General features: G+C 38.9%; 2 protein-coding genes across 4 annotated transcripts in view; both read right to left on the reverse strand.

The window, feature by feature from the left end:
- Positions 1–4,843: 4,843 nt before the first annotated feature.
- On the reverse strand, positions 4,844–12,966 carry LOC140562316 (interleukin-13 receptor subunit alpha-1-like). The gene is made up of 10 exons (XM_072687847.1): positions 12,716–12,966; positions 10,319–10,452; positions 9,894–10,074; positions 9,586–9,685; positions 9,197–9,375; positions 8,577–8,704; positions 7,744–7,885; positions 7,038–7,137; positions 6,717–6,807; positions 4,844–5,428 (listed from the first exon to the last, which is right to left on the reverse strand). Exons 1-10 carry the CDS (start codon positions 12,789–12,791, stop codon positions 5,345–5,347), a joined length of 1,215 nt encoding a protein of 404 aa, XP_072543948.1. The 5' UTR covers positions 12,792–12,966; the 3' UTR covers positions 4,844–5,344.
- Positions 12,967–17,921: 4,955 nt separating this feature from the next.
- The window catches only part of dock11 (dedicator of cytokinesis 11), a 62,795-nt gene continuing 55,517 nt past the window's right edge, over positions 17,922–25,199 (reverse strand). For 2 of the 3 annotated variants that reach the window (XM_072687849.1, XM_072687850.1), the window contains 6 exons: positions 24,872–25,018; positions 24,191–24,401; positions 23,265–23,455; positions 22,986–23,083; positions 22,432–22,570; positions 17,922–18,599 (listed from right to left, as the gene is read on the reverse strand). In XM_072687849.1, the coding sequence (XP_072543950.1) occupies positions 18,510–18,599; positions 22,432–22,570; positions 22,986–23,083; positions 23,265–23,455; positions 24,191–24,401; positions 24,872–25,018 (876 nt within the window). In that variant the 3' untranslated portion in view covers positions 17,922–18,509. Of the gene's footprint in view, positions 18,600–18,744; positions 18,776–22,431; positions 22,571–22,985; positions 23,084–23,264; positions 23,456–24,190; positions 24,402–24,871; positions 25,019–25,199 lie in introns of all 3 variants that reach the window. The other variant, XM_072687851.1, reaches the window with a different exon arrangement.

Here is a 25,199-nt window from a genome sequence, read left to right on the forward strand (position 1 = left end):
TTGCATTAATTAATCACAAATTTGAATGATATAATTATTCCATTATATGAATTATAGTGCTAAAGCAAGTTGATTTTTGAGAATGATTGAGACCTTGTTGCTGCATCTCTCTTTTGGGTGCAAGCCAAAGCTTGTCTAGGCCTCTCCAAAGCAATTTTCTTCAGACTGTCTCAAGGTCATAGGTTGCAAGGGAATATGGTAGATAAGAGCACATGTAATGCATGAGTGTTTATTGGTGCTTTTTGAAAAAGTGCAAAAAGTGGAAAAGCAATATACACAATATTTTTAATTCAAATGTTTTTTTCCCTCAAAAAACACAAAACACCCACTTTTCTCAAAACAACAGTAGTGTCACTGAGTGGCCTGCAATATCACCCTCCTACTCTACAAGCAGTGATGAATGACTCCATGCATAGTCTTCCCTGGTGTTTCAACTGAAGATGAACAATCCATTCTTTGTTTGGGAAAAACATATTTGAATTTATTGACATTTTTTGTGTAAATAATTTTCTGGGGCTCCCCCACTTTCAAAATTCCAGTCTAAGCCATGCTACCATCCAGCCTACAGGATGTGGCAATACATAGAAAAAAGCACATCTTCCCCTTTCTCCGCCTACCTCTGTTCCTTCCTCAGTCTCATTGTCAAGCTCAGGAAATACACACAGTTAAGAATAACTACAGGTTTTGCAGCACATGATACAAAGGTTTGACATTATTTGGGAGGTGAAAACATTGGTATGGTATATTCATTTAACTTGCATACTATATATACACATACACACACAGTGGGAAAAAAAGTATTTAGTCAGTCACCAATTGTGCAAGTTCTCCCACTTAAAAAGATGAGAGAGGCCTATAATTGACATCAAAGATAGACCTCAACTGTGAGAGACAAAATGAGAAGAAAAAGAAAATCAGAAAATCACATTGTCTGATTTTTAAAGAATTTATTTGCAAATAATGGTGGAAAATAAGTATTTGGTCAATAACAAAAGTTCATCTCAATACTTATACTTATATATCCTTTGTTGGCAATGACAGAGGTCAAACGTTTTCTGTAAGTCTTTACAAGGTTGGCACACACCATTGCTGGTATGTTGGCCCATTCCTCCATGCAGGTCTCCTCTAGAGCAGTGATGTTTTGGGGCTGTCGGTGGGCAACACAGACTTTCAACTCCCTCCCAAGGTTTTCTATGGGGTTGAGATCTGGAGACTAGCTAGGCCACTCCAGGACCTTGAAATGCTTCTTACGAAGCCACTCCTTTGTTGCCCTGGCAGTGTGCTTGGGATCATTGTCATGCTAAAAGACCCAGCCACATTTCATCTTCAATGCCCTTGCTGATGGAAGGAGGTTTGCACTCAAAATCTCACAATACATGGCCCCATTCATTCTTTCACGTACACGGACCAGTCGTCCTAGTCCCTTTGCAGAGAAACAAATGGCAACAAATGATGTTGCCACCCCCATGCTTCACAGTTGGTATGGTGTTCTTTGGATGCAACTCAGCATTCACTCTCCGAGTTGTGTTTGTGTTTGTACCAAACAGTTCTACTTTCGTTTCATCTGACCATAACACATTCTCCCAGTACTCTTCCGGAACATCCAAATGCTCTCTAGCAAACTTCAGACGCGCCCGGATATGTACTGGCTTAAGCAGGGGAACACGTCTGGCACTGCAAGATCTGAGTCCCTGGCGGCGTAGTGGGTTACTGATGGTAGCCTTTGTAATGTTGGTCCCAGCTTTCTGCAGGTCATTCACTAGGTCCCCCCGTGTGGTTCTGGGATTTTTGCTCACTATTCTTGTGATCATTTTGACCCCACGGGCTGAGATCTTGCATGGAGCCCCTGATCGAGGGAGATTAGCAGTGGTCTTGTAGGTCTTCCATTTTCTGATTATTGCTCCCACAATAGATTTCTTCACACCAAGCTGCTTGCCTATTGCAGATTCAGTCTTCCCAGCCTGGTGCAGGTCTACAATTTTGTTTCTGGTGTCCTTCGACAGCTCTTTGGTCTTCACCATAGTGGAGTTTGGAGTGTGACTGTTTGAGGTTGTGGGCAGGTGTCTTTTATTCTGTTAACGAGTTCAAACAGGTGCCATTAATACAGGTAATGAGTGGAGGACGGAGAAGCCTCTTAAAGAAGAAGTTACAGGTCTGTGACAGCCAGAAATCTTTTTTTTTTTACTGTGTGTGTGTGTGTGTGTGTAATGTTTTTAGATTCGCAAAAGTCATTACATTTTGATCATCCATGTCTTTTGTGAAAATTAGGACCAGATAAAAGAACTAACAAGGTAAACAAATACGTTTTGATTTCAGTGTGACTGAGGCAGTTCTCTGAAGTAAATAACATAGATTATTGTCTAGATCTGGCAGGAATGGCGTCAAACAGCACAACATTTATGTAGAATATTGACTGTGGGGCAAGGCACCTTGCAATTTTAAGAAACATGATTATGGTTAACCTTACACATTACTTCTGTGTTTTTAACAGTCGTTGAGGAAGTGTGTAAGCCAGTGTCTGGTGTAAAGCGTACTAGTTCCACTTTATTTTCTTAAATTTAACAAATAATCCAATGGAAATTATGATGAGTTGGATATCACAAAAAGGGGGGTTATCATAAAATAACCCCCATTTCACATGCAGATGTATTTTACTATGCTGAATGTAGTTACATAGACTGAGGGGTCACATTTTTCATCTGTGTGAAATGGTGAAGCTTATTACTATGATAATTTATAATGGTTATTATTTATTTAAGAACCATCAGTTGATTTTAGCTTTTGTCAACCATGAATGACGTTGCTGCAGAATAACCTGCCTTCTCTTTGTTTCTTAAGGCTTTTGAGCAGGTTTTGTACTTTATAGTAAAAGAGTTGATATATACAGACCTATAAACATAAATCTTGTCACGCCGAATAACTTCATCCTAAGCTGAAAAATGTGAACATCCTTGGCTTGTGATACCAATGTTTTACGCTTCAGTATATCCAGACCTTCAGTTGATCTGTAGTGTTCTGATGACCTTGTCTTTGTATTCAGCGTTGCAAGTGCAGCACTGGAACTAAGGGCGGGTAGCTTGAGCAGAAGTGACTTTTACCTAATTGAATTGATAAAAAGTTCACTCAGAGTGGAAAGCCTCCATTTCTTTGACCACAAAATGGATTCTCAGAAGTCCCTGATTATGAGCTATCATCAAGCTGTGACGTTCCAGACTAGACCAGAAGCCAAATCAATCCAATGTTTAGTCAGCGACTAACAACAGCAGATCCAGAAGGCCATGTCTTTTTAGTCCACATGAGAAAGGCTTACAGGACAATATGAATCTCATGCAAGCAAATCATCCTTTAATCTTTCTTACCCTGTCTGGGTAATGGGCAGTAAGGGCTGGGCCTTTGCTTCCTCTGTGGTCACAGTGGCTCTTGTTGGGAGAGCCATTAGCTTCATTTTCCAGACTCAGGCAGCTGAAATTGAAAGAAGGGAATGATGCAACATTGAAAAATGCATTCTTCTGGGAGGAGTGCATCATGCAGTGCCTTGGTTAAGCCATCCAGATACTTACACTCTCTCTAAGGAGTTGGTATTGATGGTAATATATAAAGCAGTACTCAACTAACTAATTTTATCTAATTCTCTTCTTATCTCTCTCCATCTTGTACTGTGGCAGAGTTTCTTTTAGCCACTAGATTGAAGTGTTAAAAATGATGTTTGACTGTGACAGATAACATAGCACAGTTCTTCCTAAAAGGATACACCCAGTACTACAATGTAGCAGTTCTTAATACAGTGCCTATTGTATTTATATAATTTATTATTTGCACAGGGAAAGAATGTGCAGGGAAATTATCTAAAGCCCAGGGGGGCTTATTTATAGTTTTTTCCTTCAAAGGAAAACAAACGAGAGATCAAAAAGTGGAAACTGAAGTTGCATAATTCTGAAAGAAAGTACATAAAAAAAAGAAAGAGAGAAAAAAGAATATATATAAACAGGATGTAGTATATGTTTACCAGTAGGGATGACACCATGATGCACTGTGGGAAAAAAACAAGCCAGTGATTGTGTAGTATGATACTTTGGACTCAGGCAAACTCTGAGTCAATGCATTGATGTGGATGGCATTCAGATTGACATGTGTCACCTGCCCTAACATCCCTTCATGGTAATAGTATTCCCTGAATATATATAGCAAGCCATTCCCTCTTTCAGCAGGACAATGCATTTTTGATACACTGCCCATATTAATCGAGAATGGTTTGAGGAACAAGACAAAGAATTTAGGATGTTGTTTTGACCTCCTAATTTCCTAGATTTCAATCCGATGTGCTGAAAGATTCGATCTGCAGTGGCTAAACCTCACAAGTTACAAAACTTAAAGGATCTGCTGCTAATGCCAAAATACCACAGGACACCTTCAGGGGTATTGTAGAGTCAGTGCCTGCATTTTGATGGTCAACTGCATATTAAGCAGATTGTCTTTCATGTTTTGGTTTATCAATCTAAATATTCACATAATATTCTAAGTTTCCATTTAGTCAAAAAAAACAACAACTGGAAGCACACTAAACTGTTTCCAATAATGCATAATTATGCAAGATTGTATGCACTTTTGAAATGCATGTAAAGTGATGAATAAAAGTGTAGGGATTAGTTATGCACAGTAGAATAAGATTAACTGAAGCACATACACACCTATGTTGTCACTATATACTTTATTTACAGGACAAAGTATGAAACCGTTTTTATTCGTGCTATAATATAATATTTACATATACTCCTTTGCACATTTTGTAGATTGTAATATTTTACAGTGGTTATCATGTAGATAAGGAATAGCTGCAAAAAAGTCAGAAATGCCCACTTTTAGTGTCCTTTTATTTAAAAAAAAAAATAATCATATTTACAGAATTTACATATTATAGAACAAATGAGGCTTTTCTACTGATTTCAATCACCAAAGGGGAGATATAAAAAGTACAGGTAACAACAAATATACAAAAATGTGATGTACAATATTGTTACTATTATTCCAAAAGACTTATCTCTTTCCTTAGTGGATGTACTCCGATCACAACACCAGCAAACTCACATACTGCTGAGAGCATTCCACTGATGCACAAAACAGACAAAACCATTTAAGTCCCATGATTTCCTCTAATATACTTGCAATGCAAGGTAGTTCTTTGCCATGCAAGACGGAAGGACATAGTAGCAGTACACAGAACAAATGCCCTATGGAGTGAGCACAGACTTTTTCACTGGCCGTAGACTTAGTTTCCTGCTGATGTCGACTTGACTGTGTCATTGTTAATCCATTACTGGGTCCAACAGTGTGTGAATTGTGGGTGTCATGGTTTGGGGTGTAAGAGTGTAGAACTTGGCTCCAGCCTGACGTCTCTCTGCACAACCTCTGTTATAGGCACATATAGGCTCTGTGGTGCAACAGAAACAGTAGCAAAATTAGTACATTTGTTTTTACCTTTACCTTATTCACAATGTAGTCATGTCTAATTGAATCAGCTAGCTAGGTCTCCACCATCACACAATGCTACCATCTTTTAAAACTCTTGCTGATGCGCAGCACACTTAGAGAACACTAACTGATTCTGTTATGTCAGCTAAGTAACGGAATGACATTCTACCCCAGAGAATTAGCATAAATTTTAATGTCCTGAAAATCAGGGCCAACACAGATGCACTCAGTTGCTGCACTCAGGAGCCTGGCACTTCTGTTTTATTGCTGTCACAACTCTAGTGTATGATGGCTAATGCAATATGATAAAATAAGTAAAGCCCCTTGGAACACATTTTGATGTATTGAATTTGTTTATATAATACTAAACTTGGGTGTTAAATGAAGTGTTCAGCAAAGTTTAATAAAAAAAAAAACACAACATGGAAATATGTCAAAATACTCCTCAAAAATTCACAAATGGAACTCATCAGACCTCTCTGAAAACGGTCTAAATGTGGTCTTAAAATTCTAATAAACGTGTGTAACTGAGCCCTCTATCACTGGGAAAAATTAGTTTACATTACCACAGCAATGCACACAGCCTCGAGACAGAGAAGTATATATATATATATATAGCTAGAAGCTCAAGCTGTGAGTGGAGAAGCAGCTGCCCTACGTGCCTCTTCGCTTCGGTGGCCAGTTACATGCTGTACCGGTAGAGCGGAGAACGATTTGGTGGCCGGCAGTGATTTTCCCTGGCTGTGGTTCTACAACGGGACCTACCGTCTGTCCCAGTACCCAGCCACTAAATTCCACGGTGAAGCAGAGAGGTGATGGATAATGCGGGGCAGCCATTCCCACAGTCACGTCTTGAGCTTTAGCTCACCAGGTTTAGCTTTAGCTCTCCAGGTTGCTCTGACTCTACCAGGGGGCAAAGCCATGGTAGCCTTGTGATTGGTCAGGGGTATTCTGACATAAACCTGACCCACTTTTAAGACCACCCATTCAACATCGAGAGAAGAGCAATACTGGTGAAATATAGCAGACATTTATTAGATTTTGTACATTGGGGGCCCTGAGGAGCCAGGTTAACATAATTAGAAAGAAAATTTAGGATCCCAGGGGATTACATTTATCTAAGCAGTGTTATCTTACTTCAGACAGCTCACTACTGAACCTAAGTAAGTACATCTTGCAAGAACCATATATAATGTAGGATAAATCTAGGAGTTATCGGTGTCATTTCAAGGCGGTTACACATTTACCTTTGACTGTCCTCCATCATTGGTACTATTAAGCATATCCTTGAATAATAATGCTGGCACAGGAATATTTGGTAGAATGATATCCTTGTACCTGCGGAAAAGCAAAAAAAAAAAAACTAAATATTTTAAAAAGTCATCAAAGCACTAATAAAAAAAATAACAGTTTAAACACTATTATAAAATATATATATTATAAAAAATACAGTCATAACCATGACATGTTTTTTAATGTTTTTTGTTATTATGTGTACCACTTATTTAACACTAACCTACTGACCAACAGGTATAAAACATAAATAAAATATGAATATTGAACTTTACCTTCTAAATAGCACCAAAGCCACAATGAGACAGCAAGAGACTATTATAGGGGTGACTATCATAGCCACCATAAACGGCCTGTCTGGATCAGTCCCCTCACCTGCAGGAAAAAATATTCATTTATATGTAAGCAAATGTTCTAAATGTTTTGAAGTAATGTAAGGAAATATTAGCATAAAATGAGCTATTTACTTTAAAAAGACTACATGAAAGCAACAAAATGAAGATGGTTGCTGCAGAACCAAAAGTCTAGAGGTTGGAGCTGAATATGATCTGACACCTCTTTCATTGTGTTTTCACTGAATTGAACAAGCAAAGTTTGTAGTAGTAGTAGAGGTAGAGGTTTTTGGGGTTAATCTTTCTTGAAACTTGATTTATTTATACAAGCAGGCTTAGAGGGCTTAGGCTTGGAGTTGTACAGCAGCAGATTGTAACTGCTGTGCCATTTAAGGTGGAACAGTTTCAATAAAAAGCTAATTCTAGCTTAATTTAAAAGTGTTTTTCCAGTGTTGTCAAAGGCTGGTAATTTAGTCATTAGAAAGTTGTATGTTGGATGTGGCCAACTGGACTTCTAGGTCTGCAGCAAGGAGTACTTAATGAGGGGGGGCAATGATTTTGACAATGATTAACAAGTATAGCCATTTAGACTACAGTAGTTGACAGTGAGAGTGTCGAGGTATCGAAGTCCAGAAAGTTGATACGGTACCATAATACACAGGCTCACTCATCTCACTCTCCCTCTCTGTCCCGCAGTACTCTGAGTATATGGTCTGTGCTTGAAGTGTGTACTTGCAGCCTGCATCGTATTCCAAACTAAATTCTGGAACCTCGGTAACTCCTTCAACAGTCTCTTGTAAAACAAGCCAAAAGAAGTACTGTAAATACAGTAACAGTACATTTTGTGTGTGTTTTGCTGTCATGACACACTAAAAGATGACCTACTGCGCACTCATAGGACACATTCATAAAATCTAGCTGGTAAGATTTTTAGTAGTCAGACCTGAAAAAAATACAATTAAACAATACTATAATGAAATGATAAAAAAAAAGCCCATCCCCTTCATCCATATACCAACCACACACTACATTGCAAGCTCTTCACAGGGATCTTCAGGTCAGTGTTTTGCTGAAATCCCTTCTCTCTGCTGTCTGAATCTGATACCCTTATATATATCTGCTATAAATATCTGCTGACAGCTCCATCTTGATAGCCCTATCCTCCTCTGAATACACATGCTGAAAATGCTCCTTTATTCCCTTCTTTCCCTCGCATTCACTGTTTTTTCAGAAACTTTAATACAAAAAAACATTTAACGTGAACATTTAATAGTGAAAGTAATTTCACTATTTTTATTTGAGTAAACATATTGGAGAGATTAGATTGCATTTGATGCATTTGAATTATTAAAGTTTAGTGATTTATAGTGATTTTTGCCCTTTTAATTATGAATTTTATCAGCTAAAGAGAAGTTCTTTAATCATTGGTATACTGTAGTACACATATAAATACGGTCAGTACACACAGAGTAAATATCTCACCTTCTCATTGCATTTGCTGTAAATAAACTTGTATTTCCAGCAGTATGGTGCGAAATTTGGAGTGCTGTAGTTGATATATATACGATCACCTGTCATTGTGACATTTAGCTTTGGTGGTTCTGGTTTTACTGCAAAATGAAACAGAGAGAACAGCAAATAATGTAAACCTCCCAAAAGACAATGGGGCAGATTAAAAGAACTAGCTGGTAACAGTGCTACGCAACACTATAAATGAGGTCCGTGCCTGAAATCCTTCACAAGTTTCCCTCAACTGCAGCTGTAATGTTTGCCATGATGCTCAGCGCAAGATATGCATTTTAACTATATTGGAGGATGTGTTTATGTAGTAATTTTTTGTGACTTGCCTGTGTGAACAAACATGCTTGAAAACATTACTGAACATTACTCATCATTTACTGTACGGGTTGTCCGTGATGTATTGTTTTGTGTCAAATGAAGCGCTAATGATACACACAAATGCAGGAAAAGCCTACTTTAAACCTGATTTCATGGGATGCTGTTTACATCTCACTCATAGTTTATATGTCATACAGTTCAAGATGAACACAAGAAGGACTAGGGAATCATAGACTAAATGAGAGAGACACAGAGATACCTACCTGAATTATGTGGACTTATTATAAAGATGTTTCGAATTTGGGAACCCTTTGCGGTTCCATTAATGATGAAGAACACAATTTCAGAAATTAGGTCTATGTCATCGAGGTGGCAGCCCATCTTCATGTGGCCATTGGTAAAATGAGGGATACAAGATTTCAGACTGTCATTCTCTGCATTCCTAATGAGAGTGAAAGATATGTCATTGTAATGCATAAATAAGTACAAACCATCCATCACTTCTGAAAGTAAACAGAAAGAGGTTTAGGCCAGCATGCACAGTAGGATAACTAACCTGCTACAAATTAGACTAAGTCTAAAAAGTACAGACAAGGAACTGCAAAGCAAGACAAGAAAAAAGAAACAAGCACCCCTTTAAACCAGTCCTTACCTGTAAAAGAGCTGGAGGTCACGGGCCTCGCTCATTAAACTCCAGGTACAGTTCATCTTCATCTTAGAGTAATACACACAGGTGAAGTTCTTCACTAAAGCTGAAACACAACAGAGCATTCAGTCAAGTCTGGAAATGAATATTAACACAGTTGTAGTGAAATGTTCAAAACCTGTTAAAGCACAGCTTTCAAAAGCACTAACCTAGATTAGTTGGAAGTTGTAAAAACACATGTAGTAAAATGTATAAAAATATAATATATAATGCAGCATATGAAAAAGATGTTTGACACTGTATGCAGGGATTACCCAGAGGTGGAGAGATGCCTTTGTATACTGGTCGGCTGGGTTTCTTGTTGCCACACTCCATAGGGTTTGTTTGTATGATAACACATATTTCCTTCTCAGTAGAAACATTCCATGTGTTGTTCAAGTGTGCTGTTCGCCGATTGTCAAAAGGATCTGTCTCTGTGCTCTTGGAAGAACATTTCTGTTTTGGAAGCCAAAATCAAAATGAAAAAAGGCATAATCTACACCGCTTTACTACTGGAAAGCACACTTCCTACACATCGATGTGTGTACTGCTCAACATTTAAACTTGACTGTAGATTTATTACTGTAAAGTTTCATGTCCTTCATGTTCACTGTCCTTTCCTTTTGGTTTCCTTGTTTCCTTGTTTGATAATAGTCTTTATCATGAAAAATAGTTCTTGGGACATAGGAAGGTGACTCACCTCTAAACGTAACACAACAGTGTAGTTCACTTTACAGTCGGCCTCTAAACCTGCCGGCTCGCTCCACTGAGCAGTTACTGAGAAACGGTCGGGGTTCCATGACAGAGTCACATTGCCTGGTTGAGGCAATTCGTCTGCAGAAAGAAACAGAGAAAAGAATGTATAGGACTGCTGGAGAAATATTTTGACTCTGCAGAGCTTTAGCATAAATAAATTTTACAGTTCATTGTGTCGTCACATTTTTATTGAGGCTATGAGGCTCATAATGACCTGAACTTTGGAACTACTTCTGAGGATAGTTTATTCTGAGGGGTCAAACATACTGGATCCTTTCACTTTGTGTCTTTCAGCAGGCATTCATTTATCCAACATTGCAGTAATAGCAATTTTAGAATAGAAAGGTTCCCTCGGGTAGAAGCATGAGAGTTATAGGTGTGTTTCAAAACACAACATAGACAGATTAGCCATAACATTATCACCATTCCCTTATTTATACACTCATTGTCCATTATGTCAGCTCCACTTACCCAATAGGAGCCACTTTGTAGTTCTAGAATTCCAGTCTATAGTCTCTCTGCATGTTAGTCTCATTTCACCCTGTTCTTCAATTGTTAGGACCCCACAGAGCAGGTATTATTTGAGTGCTGTGTCCTTCTCAGCACTGCAGTGACACTGACATGGCGGCGGTGTGTTAGTGTGTGTTGTGCTGGTATGAGTGGATGAGACACAGCAGTGCTGCTGGAGTATTGAAACATCTTAGCATCACTGCTGAACTGAGAACAGGCCATCAACCAGAAATATCAAGCCAACAGCGTCTTGTGGGCAGCGTCTTGTGACCACTGATGAAGGATGAGAGGATGACCTACACAAACTGTGCAGCAACAGATGATCTTCTGTCTCTGACCTGACATCTACAAGGTGGACCAACTAGGTAGGAGTGTCTAATAGAATGGACAGTGAGTGGACCCCGTGTTTAAACACTCCAGCAGCACTGCTGTGTCCGATCCACCTGCACAGCACACACTAACACACCATCACCATGTCAGTGTCACTACAGTGCTGAGAATGACCCACCACCCAAATAATACCTGTTCTGTGGTGGTGCTGTGGGGTCCTGACTATCGAAGAACATGGTCAAAGGAGGCTAACAAAGTATGCAGAGAAACAGATGGACTACAGTCTGGAATTACGGAACTACAAAGTGCTCCTCTATGATAAGTAGAGCTGATAAAATAGACAAGGAGGTGGTGTTAATGTGGTAATAAGGTGATCGGTGTATCATTGCAAGCCAAAAAGATCAGCCAGAAAACATATCAAAATGATTTCCTTGCAAGAGAAAGCAAAAATGTTCTTAACCTTTAATGGAAGCTACAGGTTATAGACTTTATTCTGAGTATATGTCAAAGTATACAACGTTAAATAGATATTTTAGGACCACATAAAAGCTCCAAATAGACAGGTCTCCAAAATAGCTATATATATAACTATTTTAAAATGCGACTACATAAAATATGGGATAGTATGTAACAGTATAATGAAATACTACATAATAATAATTGAAATGAGCATAATCTAATGCTTATGGATGAATAAATGTATGTGTTTAAATGTTATGGTACTAGACAGGTAGAAGGAGCGCTCCAGGGGCTCACAGAAATGAAGAGACAGGTGCTTCTCGGTGCAGGTGATGACTTAAAGTAATTGTGTGCAGTAATCCAAATACATCCCAAAATTCTCAAAAGCTCATTTGATCTGCGAGGGACTTTTTCTACAAGTTTTGGTCTGTCAGGCATGTAAAGGGTGTGGGCTTGAACTTCACACGCTTAACTAATGTGAGACCTACTCCAGGTCTACTGAGTATGAGACGACTTGCTTGCCTTGAAGACAACAGTTTACTGTGTAAAATATCTAGAACCTATATTTTAAGCAACCCGTGACTTCAAAACCTACAAAAGAAGTTTAACACGGAATAATCTGGAAGCACCAAACTATATCTGTACACTATGTGAGCACACTCAGTAAGAACGGCGTTAGCTGGGAGTCTGGTGGCTACAGGACTGGACTGGCCTGTTTGTTTGTCGTCCTTAGCTTTAGCTCTCTCCGTCCATTTACCTCCTGCGTCGAGGGTACAGCGCTCTGTATGGGGCTCAGTAAATAAAGCCAGCCAAAAGAAGTGACCCCGGTCTCAACGCCCACCCACCCCCCCGTATCCGGGTGGGAAACGGGAGAAGATCGAGGAAACCCGGTCAAGTAAAGTGGCTCTCTGACGTCACGCTCTTTCGGGAAGCCAGCAGGATGTCCAGCAGAGTCCAGCCTGGCTGACGTTCCCTTCACAAAAAACATCTCCTTCCACGAACACCAAGTTTTCCTAGATGACGGTAAACAACAGCCTCTTACCCGCTGAGTTGTCCACTCCAGCGACCAGGGACGACAAGCATATGAGCAGCGCGACGTCCCAGTTACAGTAAATCATACTGTAAGGCAAATTCTGTAGGACCACTCCACTGCCTGCTGACCCCACGATGTGCCAGAGGTTAAGTCCGTGTCAGCTCTTGTCAAATCAGTCCAACACTAAAGCTTGTCCGAGTGAAACCGAGCCGAGAGTCTAACACGCAGTCCAGCTTCTCTCCGACTGAGAGGAGCTACGAGGCTCCTCGCATGTTTTGACAGGTGGGAGGAGTGAAGTTTGAGGACAGATCCTATCGCAGAAGGCTGGCCTCTCAGGAAGCAAACACTCAGACTGCAGATCCGTCGGCGCTGAAGGCTGGGAGACGAACTGTACAACGAGAGAAAGCCTGCAGAGCAAATACTCTATGCCTTCTGTGTCTCTTTGCTTTGCACTGGTGTTCATTTTCTATACTAAAAATATCACAACTGATATATAAAGCTTTATCTGTCTCTCTACAGTGTAAAGGTCCAGTGCAAAGGGTTAGACACCCCTGAACAAATTCCATGTTGTTTTTTTCTAAGTGAAAGTACATGTACAAGCAACACACCTCTTCTGCAGTTTAATATACATCATATGTTTTAGCATATATATATATAAATATATATATATATATATATATATATATATATATATATATATATATATATATATATCCATAAACATTAAGCTTGTTCTTGTGCAGCAGGACGGTGGAGAAGTATCTCTTTGAATAAACAGGTCTGTTTACAGAACTTACAGTACTCAACTCCTTCATTACATACATGAATTAAAATGTTAATATTCTGAGAACTCAGCCGTATAAAAAGCCTCAAATCCATACAGTTCCAGTCAAGCAAAATAAAACAAACAAACAACCAAATAAACAGTGAAAACTACCATGAAAACACCAGAATCTTCACCAAAATACTGTAATACAAAATCTATGGTCATATCACCCAGCACTGCTTACAGCTGAATCATGCTATACTAGTAGGTGATTGTAGCATTTGGTAGGATGGCCATGAATTGTTTTTTAAAAACAGAGGACAGTGGGGGCACATGTGAAATGTGACCACAGATTTTAAGAAGGCTAACGCAATTGTAGGACTGTGTCATTATATACCTGTAAATACCGCTACAACAATAAACCTGTGTTAATGAGCATTGATTTAAAAACATTTACCTATTTAACACTAAATAAACTAGTCTATATTTATAATCTATATGGCCAAATAATCTCCTTTAATTTCTTACAAATAAAATTCCAAATAACATCAGAAATCATCAAGTTGGTTACTATAAAAAATCCACATTTTCACTATACTTTTTGAACACTGATATTGATTTGAAACTCAATGCTTTTCGATCTTTTAGAATATTTGGTCCAGTTGGTTCCACCTAGTGCAAACCATACCCTCATATGGAGCAGAATTATTTAGTGATTCTAATAGTGAGCTATTGGCATCAGTCTATCACATTGCGGGGTCTGACATACTAAGTAAATAAACAGTAACTGTGCTTTGGAATGTGCAGGAGTGAATTCTCAGAAGAGGACGTGTATTTATTCATACTGAGAAAATCAACCTTTATATGTGATCCTCAAACACACACACAGCTTATATCAGCCTGTAAAAACACACGGTATTGTATTTCAGTACAGTGTAAGGGTTCTGTTTAAAACTTCAACAGCTCAAATCACAGTGTGAGTCTTTAAATGGTTCTACAAGGTTACTGTTGCTCTACTATACAGGACTGTATTATACAGTGTCTGTCAGTAAAAGTCTCTGTGTATTAAATGTTTAATGGAAAAAAGTGTATGGAATGTGTTCATATAGGAAACCAGGCTCCTGTTCTAATAGAAACTGATGTAGACTACCATTATATATTCGTCCCAACCTACGAGTGATGAGTGTAAACCTGTGTACATTGCAATATAAAGGATCCAATAAAGACATTAAGGGACCGGTCATCATGTTTACAACTATAAAATTGTAAAAACTGACTGTAGTCCATCTGTTGCCATGTGCAAATTATCAACTACCCACTTACCCTGCAGACTAGATGTTTTTGGTTGTGGAGCATTCTCAGCACAGCAGGAACGCTGAACCATAGTAGTGAATGTGTGTTTGTGTGTGGGTGTGTGCGGCATCGGTCAGAGTGGATGAGGCACGCATCAAATTGTGCATGACAACAGATAGACTACAGTCTGTAGCAGACAATGACAGCGTAATCACACATATGAATCACATATGAACGTATTATTATTTCAGTAATCAGCATTTTAGCTTGGCATATGAGAGAGAGTCAAGTGTGATATATTGTGAACCTCAAATACTGTTGTCTTCTCTGTCAAAACCCTGTTGTTTCCAAATGTAGTGTTACCAAAACAGAGCTGTAAAATGGGCAAATTCCCAAAAAGCCCAGAACAGCCTTTCATTTACACTCCCAATATTTGCATACAACCTAGACCACCAGGGAAAGCCTTTCGAGACTAAGGGCTACAGCTACTTCAGGAGAATATGATGGCAAGGCTAAAAAGGATAAAATCCAATGCTATGCCATCCAGAGAAAGGAGAAGGCCGCGGGGGAGCCGACAAAAAACGCCTGTTTTAGCCTTATAGCTAATCCGGCCATAAAATGTCTTTAGCTATCTATCCACACACCGCACAGAGAGGACAATGAGAGGACAGCAACAATATACGATAAGACTCAGGATTTTTTTTGTGACAGTGCTAAGCTAGAGCATAAATCAGGAAAGAAGCAGAGCTCAGTGTAAAGGAAAATCTGTGTGTTTTATTCTGCGACAAAAACACAGGGTTTTAATGGGAATATAGAACCTAGAGTGTTTTTGGCCTAAACCAAAGTCACACACTTACAAAGAACATAAAATGGAGAGTGAATGCAGTCTTTGTATAGTCTTTAATACATTGCTTGTCTTTTACATTTAAAAAAAAGACGTTTGACTTACGAACAGAAAAGAAAATAACATATTCTGACTCAAAGTGTTTAAGCGGGGACATGTTTGTCAGTGTAAATCTGGGAAATGTGCTTCATTGTTTTTGGAGGCTAATTTGTTGTTAGGCCTGCTGTACGTTCTGATATTAGACTGCACCGGATAGAATACAGATGAAGGCTTATTGAACAGGAATGGTGCTGCAGCAGGGCATCTTCAATAATACAGCGATTGCTTCCTTCCACTAATGGCTTCATATCCCCTTTACTAGGCATTTTGTGGGTTACTCAACTGAGCTGAGAAAAGGAAGTGTGAGTAAATCACTTGCACAATAAATAGGGGGAAGATTTACTGTTCAAGTCAAAGCGTGTACTGAAGGAAAGACCTGAGGATTGCTCTTTGTGGTACAAAGTGTAAAAGTCTTTGTGTATAAGAAATGTTTGACACTAGCCACTCTGTTTTGATCATGAGAATGCAGTTTTATTCAGATGTTAATAAAGGAAATGTAACTTGTTGACAAAATGTGCACCTTCATACAGTATTCGTCCAGTAAAAGCAAAAGTGCAACAATAGTGGGTCAAAACAAGACAGCTGCTTGCAACTGCTACTTTACTGTTTATGTAAACACACACGTCCCTCACACACACACACACACACACACACACACAGCTCAGCCCTGAAGCAACAGCAGCACTTGATTTTCATCTTTTGGAGGATGTTGTGTCTGAAGTGGTGAAGGCTTTGACCAGCAAACTGATGAGGGGAGTCCACCCCCAGTCCTGTAGAATACAGCTGCCTGCACTGGCGTTGTCAAAGCTGTGGATCCTCTAATGACCTAATAGGCAACAATCATGTCCTCCAACCAGCAAATTCCAAGGTCAGTGTCTTTCCTTGATATTTGATTTGAAATGGTACCAGAGTCAACGTCAACGTCTTTACTTCTTGACTTCAGCTAAAATGAGACATTTAAGGGATTATGTACATGAATATATTAATCTAAATAAAATAATAACATTAATACTAATATGTTAACATTAAAATATCAGCGCTGTCACGCAACAGCTTCATACCTCTTTACAGGAGAAGAAAGAAACCTTCATAACTTTCAATGGAAGTGACTGTAACAGGATTGTATTCATCATTCTGGAGCTTTGCTGTTTGTCCATTCATCATTCTGTTGTGAACAACTGAAGGTTTTTGAATGGCAGTGCCGATATTGTACTATTACTTATAGTAGTGCACACGACTCAGTTCTTTTTTTTAATGCCATGTGCTGCTCTAGTAGTTTCTCTGTTTGTGGTTTTTTCACAGCCCTTTGACTAATCCACACTTAATACCGAAAAAAGGAAGTCTGCTACTGGTAAGCTTTCCAATACGCACTGTGGCTTGGCTACAACTGTAAAGCAGTAGACTTTTGAATAACAAAACTCCTAGTAAAGCAAATAAAATAGGTATGTTCTTTGCTCGTACACTGTCAGAATAAGATCTGCTATACATGTACACTTTATGGACAAAAGTAATTGGACATCTGCTTATTCTTTTTTTTTTTTTCTTCTGAAACCAAGAGTATAAAAATAGTTTATCCTGCTTGTGATGGAGTAACCGTCTCTACTGTCTGTCTGCTTAAGGCTTTCTACATACATATGTATTATACAGTGTCATTGTCCTGTCAAAGATCCAATAGGTTCACTACCCAGAGGAAACTTTACCATTCAATAACAGTACGTGAAAAAGAAAAAAATGCTGAAGACGTACCCTTAAGGGTACCACTGCAGAGACATGAGGGATACCACCCCAGTGAAAGCTCGGTACCGTCTTATCTGTAGCACTCTTCCTAATTAGGATCTTAATGCAAAGAGGAAATGGTAGGGAGGTGAATTACTCTCTGTGGGGTTTGAGCGTATAGTCAAAAAGAAGTGGTGTCAATTGTGCAATATCGTACAAGAGCTCTGAGGCACCAAGAATTACAGAAGGCAACAACACAAGCAAATAAGTGAAGGCAAACCAATACTGAGCACCTCTAAATTCCAAATGTTCGGTTTGCCAGCATGCTTTAAAAAATGACACGGGTCATTGACATTAAGCTGTTTACAAAATAGAGGAAAAGTAGCAAAAGGATCACAGCTAAAAATAATCTGCTTGAACAGTGTGCAAGGTAGATCAGGACATCAAATACGGGATGTTTCGTGTAGGTAAAGAAGGTGACAAATGAAGGTCAGTGATGTAATAAACTGCATCTGTTTTATTATATTCTTACACTACAGTTTGCAGTTCCCATCCCAGGGGTGAGAAAGTAAGTCCAACACAGTTTGTTGACTTCCACACTCAAACACACCAGGTGTGTTTAAACAGGAATAAACACCAAACTCTGCAGGAATCCCCATCAATGCCCGACCCTCTCCAAATATCAACAACTCAATGTCACCATCGTGTTTTTATAAAATCAATAATAATAATTATATAAAAAAAAAACAACAACAACATGATTGACCAAGTAAAACTGAAAAGCGTCTGGACATTCAGAGGGCGGGTGTCACACCATGAGGAGTTTTAAACATTGATTGCTGTCTCTTTAAAGTTCGGTCAGTTGAGTGACCCAGCTGTCCGTCAGGCTGAGTGTAGCGAAGGATTGGGCATGAATTGGAATTGGAACAGCAAAGGGCACTTTCTTAGAGGCTGATTCTCTAGCAAAGTCTAAAGCCAGAAGAGCGTGGTGGGGGATGCTTAAGGTTTATGCCGTACTATACATTCAGGAGTGCGGAGAGTAGATAGTCCTACAGGTAGAAGTTCTTCAGAGGCCAGAGGATTTTTTAGCTGAAGCCAGTTGAAGTTCCGCTAATGGCGCGGAACACGTGGAGGGAGTTTTGCAAGAGGGAACGCATCTCGTCCTCTTCAAATATCTACACACAAAAAAGACATCGGTCAACACAGCGTCCAGTTCTATTCAGCACTAACGGTACACAACACATCAGAAAACTAGGTGCATACAGGACCACATACACATTTACACAACTGTACAGAGAAGACAGCAAATCGTGTTTGTACCTGAAGTACATGCATTTACCTAGCATTCAATCTAAACCGCAATGGCAGCACAGAGAGAGAAAGCAGAGACATGTTAGGAATCAGTGTGTGAAGAGAGTACATTTTACATCATTAAAAACAAACATGCAAGTCACGGAAACCTCGTATCTAATTTTTTGTGCTTTTCACTTTTTTTGGCATAATTTGAATCTGAACAGTTGTTCCATTATGTCAAAATTTCATGATCAATGAACCACTAGAAATTGGTAGGCCGAAACATCGGTCTCCTCCACCAAACTTTACAGTCGGCACAGTGCAATCAAAAGGGTAACGTTCTCCTGGCAATCGACAAACCAAGACTCGTCCAACAGACTGCCAGATTAAAAAAAAAATGATCATTGATCATCTGCCACACACCGATAAGGAACGTATAGTGAGTAATATAATATGCTCAGTGCTTAGAAGGAATTTCACTTGAACAACAGTGTTATGATCAACACCACAAAAAGATCAGAGTGTATGTTTAGCATCATATCATTTATATTCACCGCCTTCCAAAGAAGAGGACCAGTGCCTGTGGTTGAAGGTGCTAAATTTAAAACATCCTCCTAAACATCCACACGTGAGCTCTTACCGCTTTGATGAAAACATCAGCACTTCATTACTGTACTTAAGTACCGTTTAGAAGTATCTGTACTGTACTTGAGTATTTCTGTCACTTAATACTCTCTATATTTCACAAGAATCTGTACTTTAGGCTCCATACAGTTTTCAAAACAGGCTTGTTACTTTAACATTTTAATTGAACGTTTTAATTTTTTAATCAGGCAGTTAATGAACCGCACTGACAGATCTGACCTTCAACTGATGCATCAATGTCTACCTTGTCGTTGGTTCAAATAGCAGTTCTGTTCCTTGTAAAAAAGTTCCTTAAATCTGAGAGCTGGGTACAACCACAATGTTTACTTTACTGTTTTCCACTCTGTTCTACTCAGTGTACTCACAGGCCGTCTATACATAGCTAACAGGGTTTAATATTGATTCATATTGCCAATCAGTATTAATCAGTTCAGTACAGTTACATTAGTTAGATTTTCGGTGGTGTAAGAAACCAAAGGGTTTCCAAGTCAGTACAGCATTGACTGAAGTGAACATTTTACCAGTTGCCTGGATAAACGGTATCTTTACCACCAGTTTCCAATAACCGGAAACCAGCACAGTTAAACAACATAAACAGACTATTAGTGCTAATCTCATGTTCAGGGTATCAGACCAGAACCAGATATTACCACATTCATCATCTGTGAACTGAACTCGCAAACTGTTTTTGGCTGTACGAAAGAGCAGAGATTAAATTTCACTGGTATGATTTTGCAGATGATGCCACTTCTAGGGTACACCATTATTTACACTCATCTGCAACTCAAAAAACGTCTTGTTTTAAACACTGAATTACAAGATCTACTTTTACATTTTGCACATTTATACTTTTACTGAAGTAAAACATGTAAACCACACTTCAACTTTAACTTAAGTATATTCTAACTGGAATATTTGTACTTTAGACTTATTCACCATCAATTAATATATTAACGCTGCATAATAAGAGTTTTATCTAATAATAAGCTTTAACTACTGAACTAATCAGTTACCCAGAACTGTAACTCTATATCTGAACCCCTCCAAAGTGAATTATTAACACTTTCTGTAAAGACATTAATAAATGACATGATACAGAATATGAGATTTTAGTACACAAGCAACCTCAAACAAAGTAATGTTAATCAATTCATTTATGATGAATAACCCTTACTAGCAAACTAGCTACACAACTGTTATATGACTGTAAGCGTTGCTGAGAATTGCTGCAATAAAGAAGAGGAGACACATTTCTGGAAATAAACTAGTCACCAACCAAGTCATGATTGCATTAGTAGTTATGAGTGACTTTGATGACGTACTGAAACTCTGTCATATCAAATATCACAACACAAGGACCGCTGCTGCTGCTCGCTGCAACGTAGAGATGAGTGGCATGTCTATACTTGATACCCATTGTATGCAGCCTGCAAGAATTCTTGGAAGATCAACTGCCAAATCCATGAGAAACCACTGTGTTTCACAACAGACCTGCTGGCATAAGACAGGCCAGGGCATCGCTTTTCCCTTCCTTTTTTACCTGACACACAACCAGAGAGTGAAAGTACACAGCAGAATTGTGTTTGACAGAATTCTGAACTGTATATTGTTGCGAAACAAAACCTTATAAGCCTGTTCACACCTGGCATTAACCTGTGTTGCTTATCACTAAAGTGCATCTCCAGTGTGACCATGTGAGTGATTTTGATCTGATTTTCCTTTCCTGTGTAAAAACGTCATAAACACCTACTTCATTTCCGTTTTACTTCCTTTAGATGGTCCAGCTCTAGGAGACTGTTTGGAGCGACTATGGTGATTCTACAATGCGATGGAACTATTTATGGTTCTAAATAAACAATAAACAATAAAAAGGACTTGTATTAACTTGTATTTTTCCCCATATTTTCGCTTACAGAATCAGATCACAGAAAACATATACTGTTTACACATATATTAAATGTTGAAGAGGTCCGTCTCTGAACACCTCTGAATGTGGTTTGAGAAAACGGACTTTTATGAGGTCAAGTCAAATCCGAACGTGATCCAATCACCAAAAACATCATTCCGGTCGGTAAGTTTAAACAAAATGTAGATACAAAAATGTAGATACAAGGTTTCTGTACAACAATTATAATACAACAAATAATGCAAGCTTTAACTGTGCTCGTGTTTTTGAGACGGACATACTTTTACTCTTTACCTATTACCGAATAAAACGAGAGAATCATATTAGCTTTCACTTCAAGCCAAAGTAGAAAGACGAAATGAAAATAGGAGGGGCAAATGAAAGTTAAGGAAAACAGTCTGAAGATTGCAGGTCAGACAAAGAAAGAGAGAGAGAGAGCAAGCTGAGATGTAGGGAATTTTCCTCTGCCTGTCAAGAAGTGTGTTATCTGTATTGGCTAATCTGGTCATGCTTCATCTAAAACATTCCTGCATACTTTATGCACTGCATTAAGTTATTTATGCACTACACACTTTTGATTGTACGCATGAGAAGTAATGCTGACTGGGTGTCAGCCTGAATTCACAGAAAAGGTTTCAGAATACTGTCAATGTCAGAATGTTATGCACAGTAGCATTTTCAACAGCCGTGTAAAACACAGTACATCTTAGACATTTTCAATTTCAAATTTCAATCTTCAGTTTCTTCTTTTACATCCTTCCATCCTTCCATCCAACTTCACTTTTCACTTCAATTCTCCTAGATAGCTCATGATGAAGTTATATTCTTATACATGCTCTTGCATAAATCTTTTTTACTTGAACTGGCAGAGAGAAATTGTGCCGTTGCAGTTCTTTGGAATGTTCTTTGGAAAAGTAAACTGGTTAAGCCTGCTGAGCACATCACGTGCTAAGAACAAATGCAAGACATTATTTGTTGTTTTAGATCTACTTGCCTATATTCATGTGCAAGCTCACACTGCTTTAAGTGATGAAATGTTTCATGTTTCATTTTTGAAGTTCAGTTTGTTGATGCGTGCTGTACGTTTTTCCACCACCATTTTCCTGCCACCCATTTCTAACTTCATTAAATCATTTTGCACTGGATTCGTCTATGTGCCTTACCTGTTCATGGATAATATCAGACAGCTCCTTGACCATGCTTTTGAAATTGCCTTTCAGCCCCTCGTGATACTCATACTGGTCCTCTTTGATGAGCCGCTCATTAATATCTAAAGCCATGCTGCACGCCTGAACAAATCTCCTGAAGGAAGAACAATGACAATCGGATCAAGCTCTTAAAAGTAAATGTTTGTTGTGTAACAGCAAAGGCTTCTTATGTAATGTGTAAAGTTCATTAAGGGCTGCAATTTTGCAAAGCTCTTCAGATGCGAAATGCACTTCACATAATGTCTGTTTATGATTGCCTCAGGCCAAGTTAAACTCCAGACACATAATATAAGCAGCGCACGTGCTTTTACACATCAGTAATTTTAGACTGAAGGGGCACACCTAGGTTCACACTGAGATGTGAAATATGTAATGTTAAAAAAGGTAAAAGGAAAGTTCTGATTTGAGGGTTTCTGGGCAGCTTTGTTCTTCTGTCGCCTAAAATAAAGTCAAATTATGGGAAAAACGACATACAGGTTCGACGATAGATCACCCAGTACTATACATACCTGAATATATCCTTCAGCTCCTTCACTTTCTTATTAGACTGGCCAGATCTGGAATCGTCCAGGAAAGCTCTGGCGTACGCCATGGGACCAGCATTGACCTAAACCCACAAAATGAACCAAGCACAGATTATTGTGTGTGGGAATGTATCACCTGAAATTTTATTCACATTACGTCACAACTAAAAACCACAAAGTCGGTTCTTTAATTTCTAGGTTTAAATTATAGGTTAAATTATGAATTACACAGTTAACAAGGCAAGTACTGAGAGGCTTCAGGACCTGCACGCTGACACAGCCCTGTAGTTTGAGCTGCAGCTGGATCATGTCCACCTCCTGATTTGAGCAGAGTTTGTTCAGTTCAGTACTGCGTTCTCTCATCTCATCAATGGCCACGTCAATGGGCTTCATCTCCAAATGCTTCTCCCCAAGCACCTCAATACGCTTCTTCACATAGGGGAAGGTGTTTGCCGCTGTGGACATGCACAGATCCATAGATCAACACAATAATGTACACAGATACGCAGTTTGTGTGATGTTTTCTTACAAAAAAAAATAAAGCCTCAGCCTTAGGCTGAGCTTGTGACAACATATTTAATCCTTCCTTTTGTGAGCGACTAAGCAAACGTTTTTGTAGTCATACCAGTCAGACAGCAGGTAAACACAGAAGACATAGGAGGATCTGTTAGCAATAATGCCATTTTCCCTTATCTATCCATCTCTAAGGGGGCAAAGCACGCTGAGCACCTGCTGTAGCTGTTACAACTGTGACAACTCAACCCTGAATTTTAAAGCTGCATCCTATATGGCATGAAAACTGAATGGACACTTTGAGCTGTAATGGTAGCTGTAATTGTATATTTTCTTGTAGTGAAGGACACTAAGCATTCGTTTTAAAGGTGCCAGAATAGACCATGGTCATGTGTGTGGAGATCAATACTAATATTTTGCTTGGCAGCAGCGTCATGAAGTGTGCAGGAAAATTATATCTGAGCCTCTACCTCTTGCCCTAGACATCATCTCGTCCAAACTCTGGTAAAGGATTCAGGACTATTAAAGCCAGCACAGCTGTGGCAGAACTTCACAACCACCCTTATTTTGTCCAGAACTCCATTCTGGCCCATAAATGCATTTTCCACAACTCCAACTTTTTTGATATAATTCTGTATCATACTGTAGCATATTTCTGTTTCTCCTCAGATACTCACTTGTGAGAACGGTTCGTCTCTTGCACTGCTCCTCAATCCCACCATGCTTTTTTCCTGTGAGTGTATATGGCGTTTCAAAAACAAAGCGGTTGATGTTGTGACACTTCTCAAAGTCAGTTTTTCTTTCAGCCAGCTCTTTCTCGTCAAAGTAAGGCTTGACAAACGTGACCTGTATGTAGGCGAACTTGGGGTCCAGATCTTTCTGGTTAACCTGTTCAATACAAAAGCATGCAAAAAAAGCAGCTTGAATAAACACAAATGACTAAGCATTTAAGAATATAAAATGCACAACAACAAAGGCATGTTTTAAAATCAACACCAAAATGGATACGATGCAACAATAAAATTGAAAAGGACTGGAATGTAGGAATTACATTAACACAATGTAAGAGACTTGATGAGACTGTAATACTATACTGTAGTTGAGGACAGGTGAGTAACAAAGGAAGTACTAAGGCTATAGAGAAATGGAATCTGCTGGATATTATCCAAGAAACTCTAGTAAACAAGTCTTTCCTGCTTGGTTTATGGCCCCAAGCTATCAGAGTGCACCCAAACGCCTTGCAAACCATTTCAGCACAAAATAAAATGCGGTCATTTCTAGCTCATGTACAACTAAGCCTATAAAGAGCAAAATCCTACAACAACAAGACTTCACAAGCTTCATTTGCCTTCAAATACCTTGTTGGAGTCTTGGATGATTTTGACATTCTCTGCTCCAAACTTGTCCCCGTAAAGGGTGAGCAGCCGGTGAGAAATTTCCGACAGGCCTGTGAGTTTTGGCTCTTTGTAGATGTATTCTTTTCCATCTTCCTCTTCAAAGAAACCCTGATGTTACAAATATTCAGCTTGTCAGTCATTTCATGAGTTTAGCATTTCATATATTTACTTTGTTTCAGTCATATATGTCAAATGGGAGTTATGTTTGCTTATGTTTAAAACGACTGTAAATGTTGTTCGAGAATCTAATCTAAAAAAAAAGGCTGAAATTCGGTTGAAATTTCTTCAT

This window comes from Salminus brasiliensis, chromosome 9, assembly GCF_030463535.1.
Source record: "Salminus brasiliensis chromosome 9, fSalBra1.hap2, whole genome shotgun sequence".
NCBI lineage: Eukaryota > Metazoa > Chordata > Actinopteri > Characiformes > Bryconidae > Salminus > Salminus brasiliensis.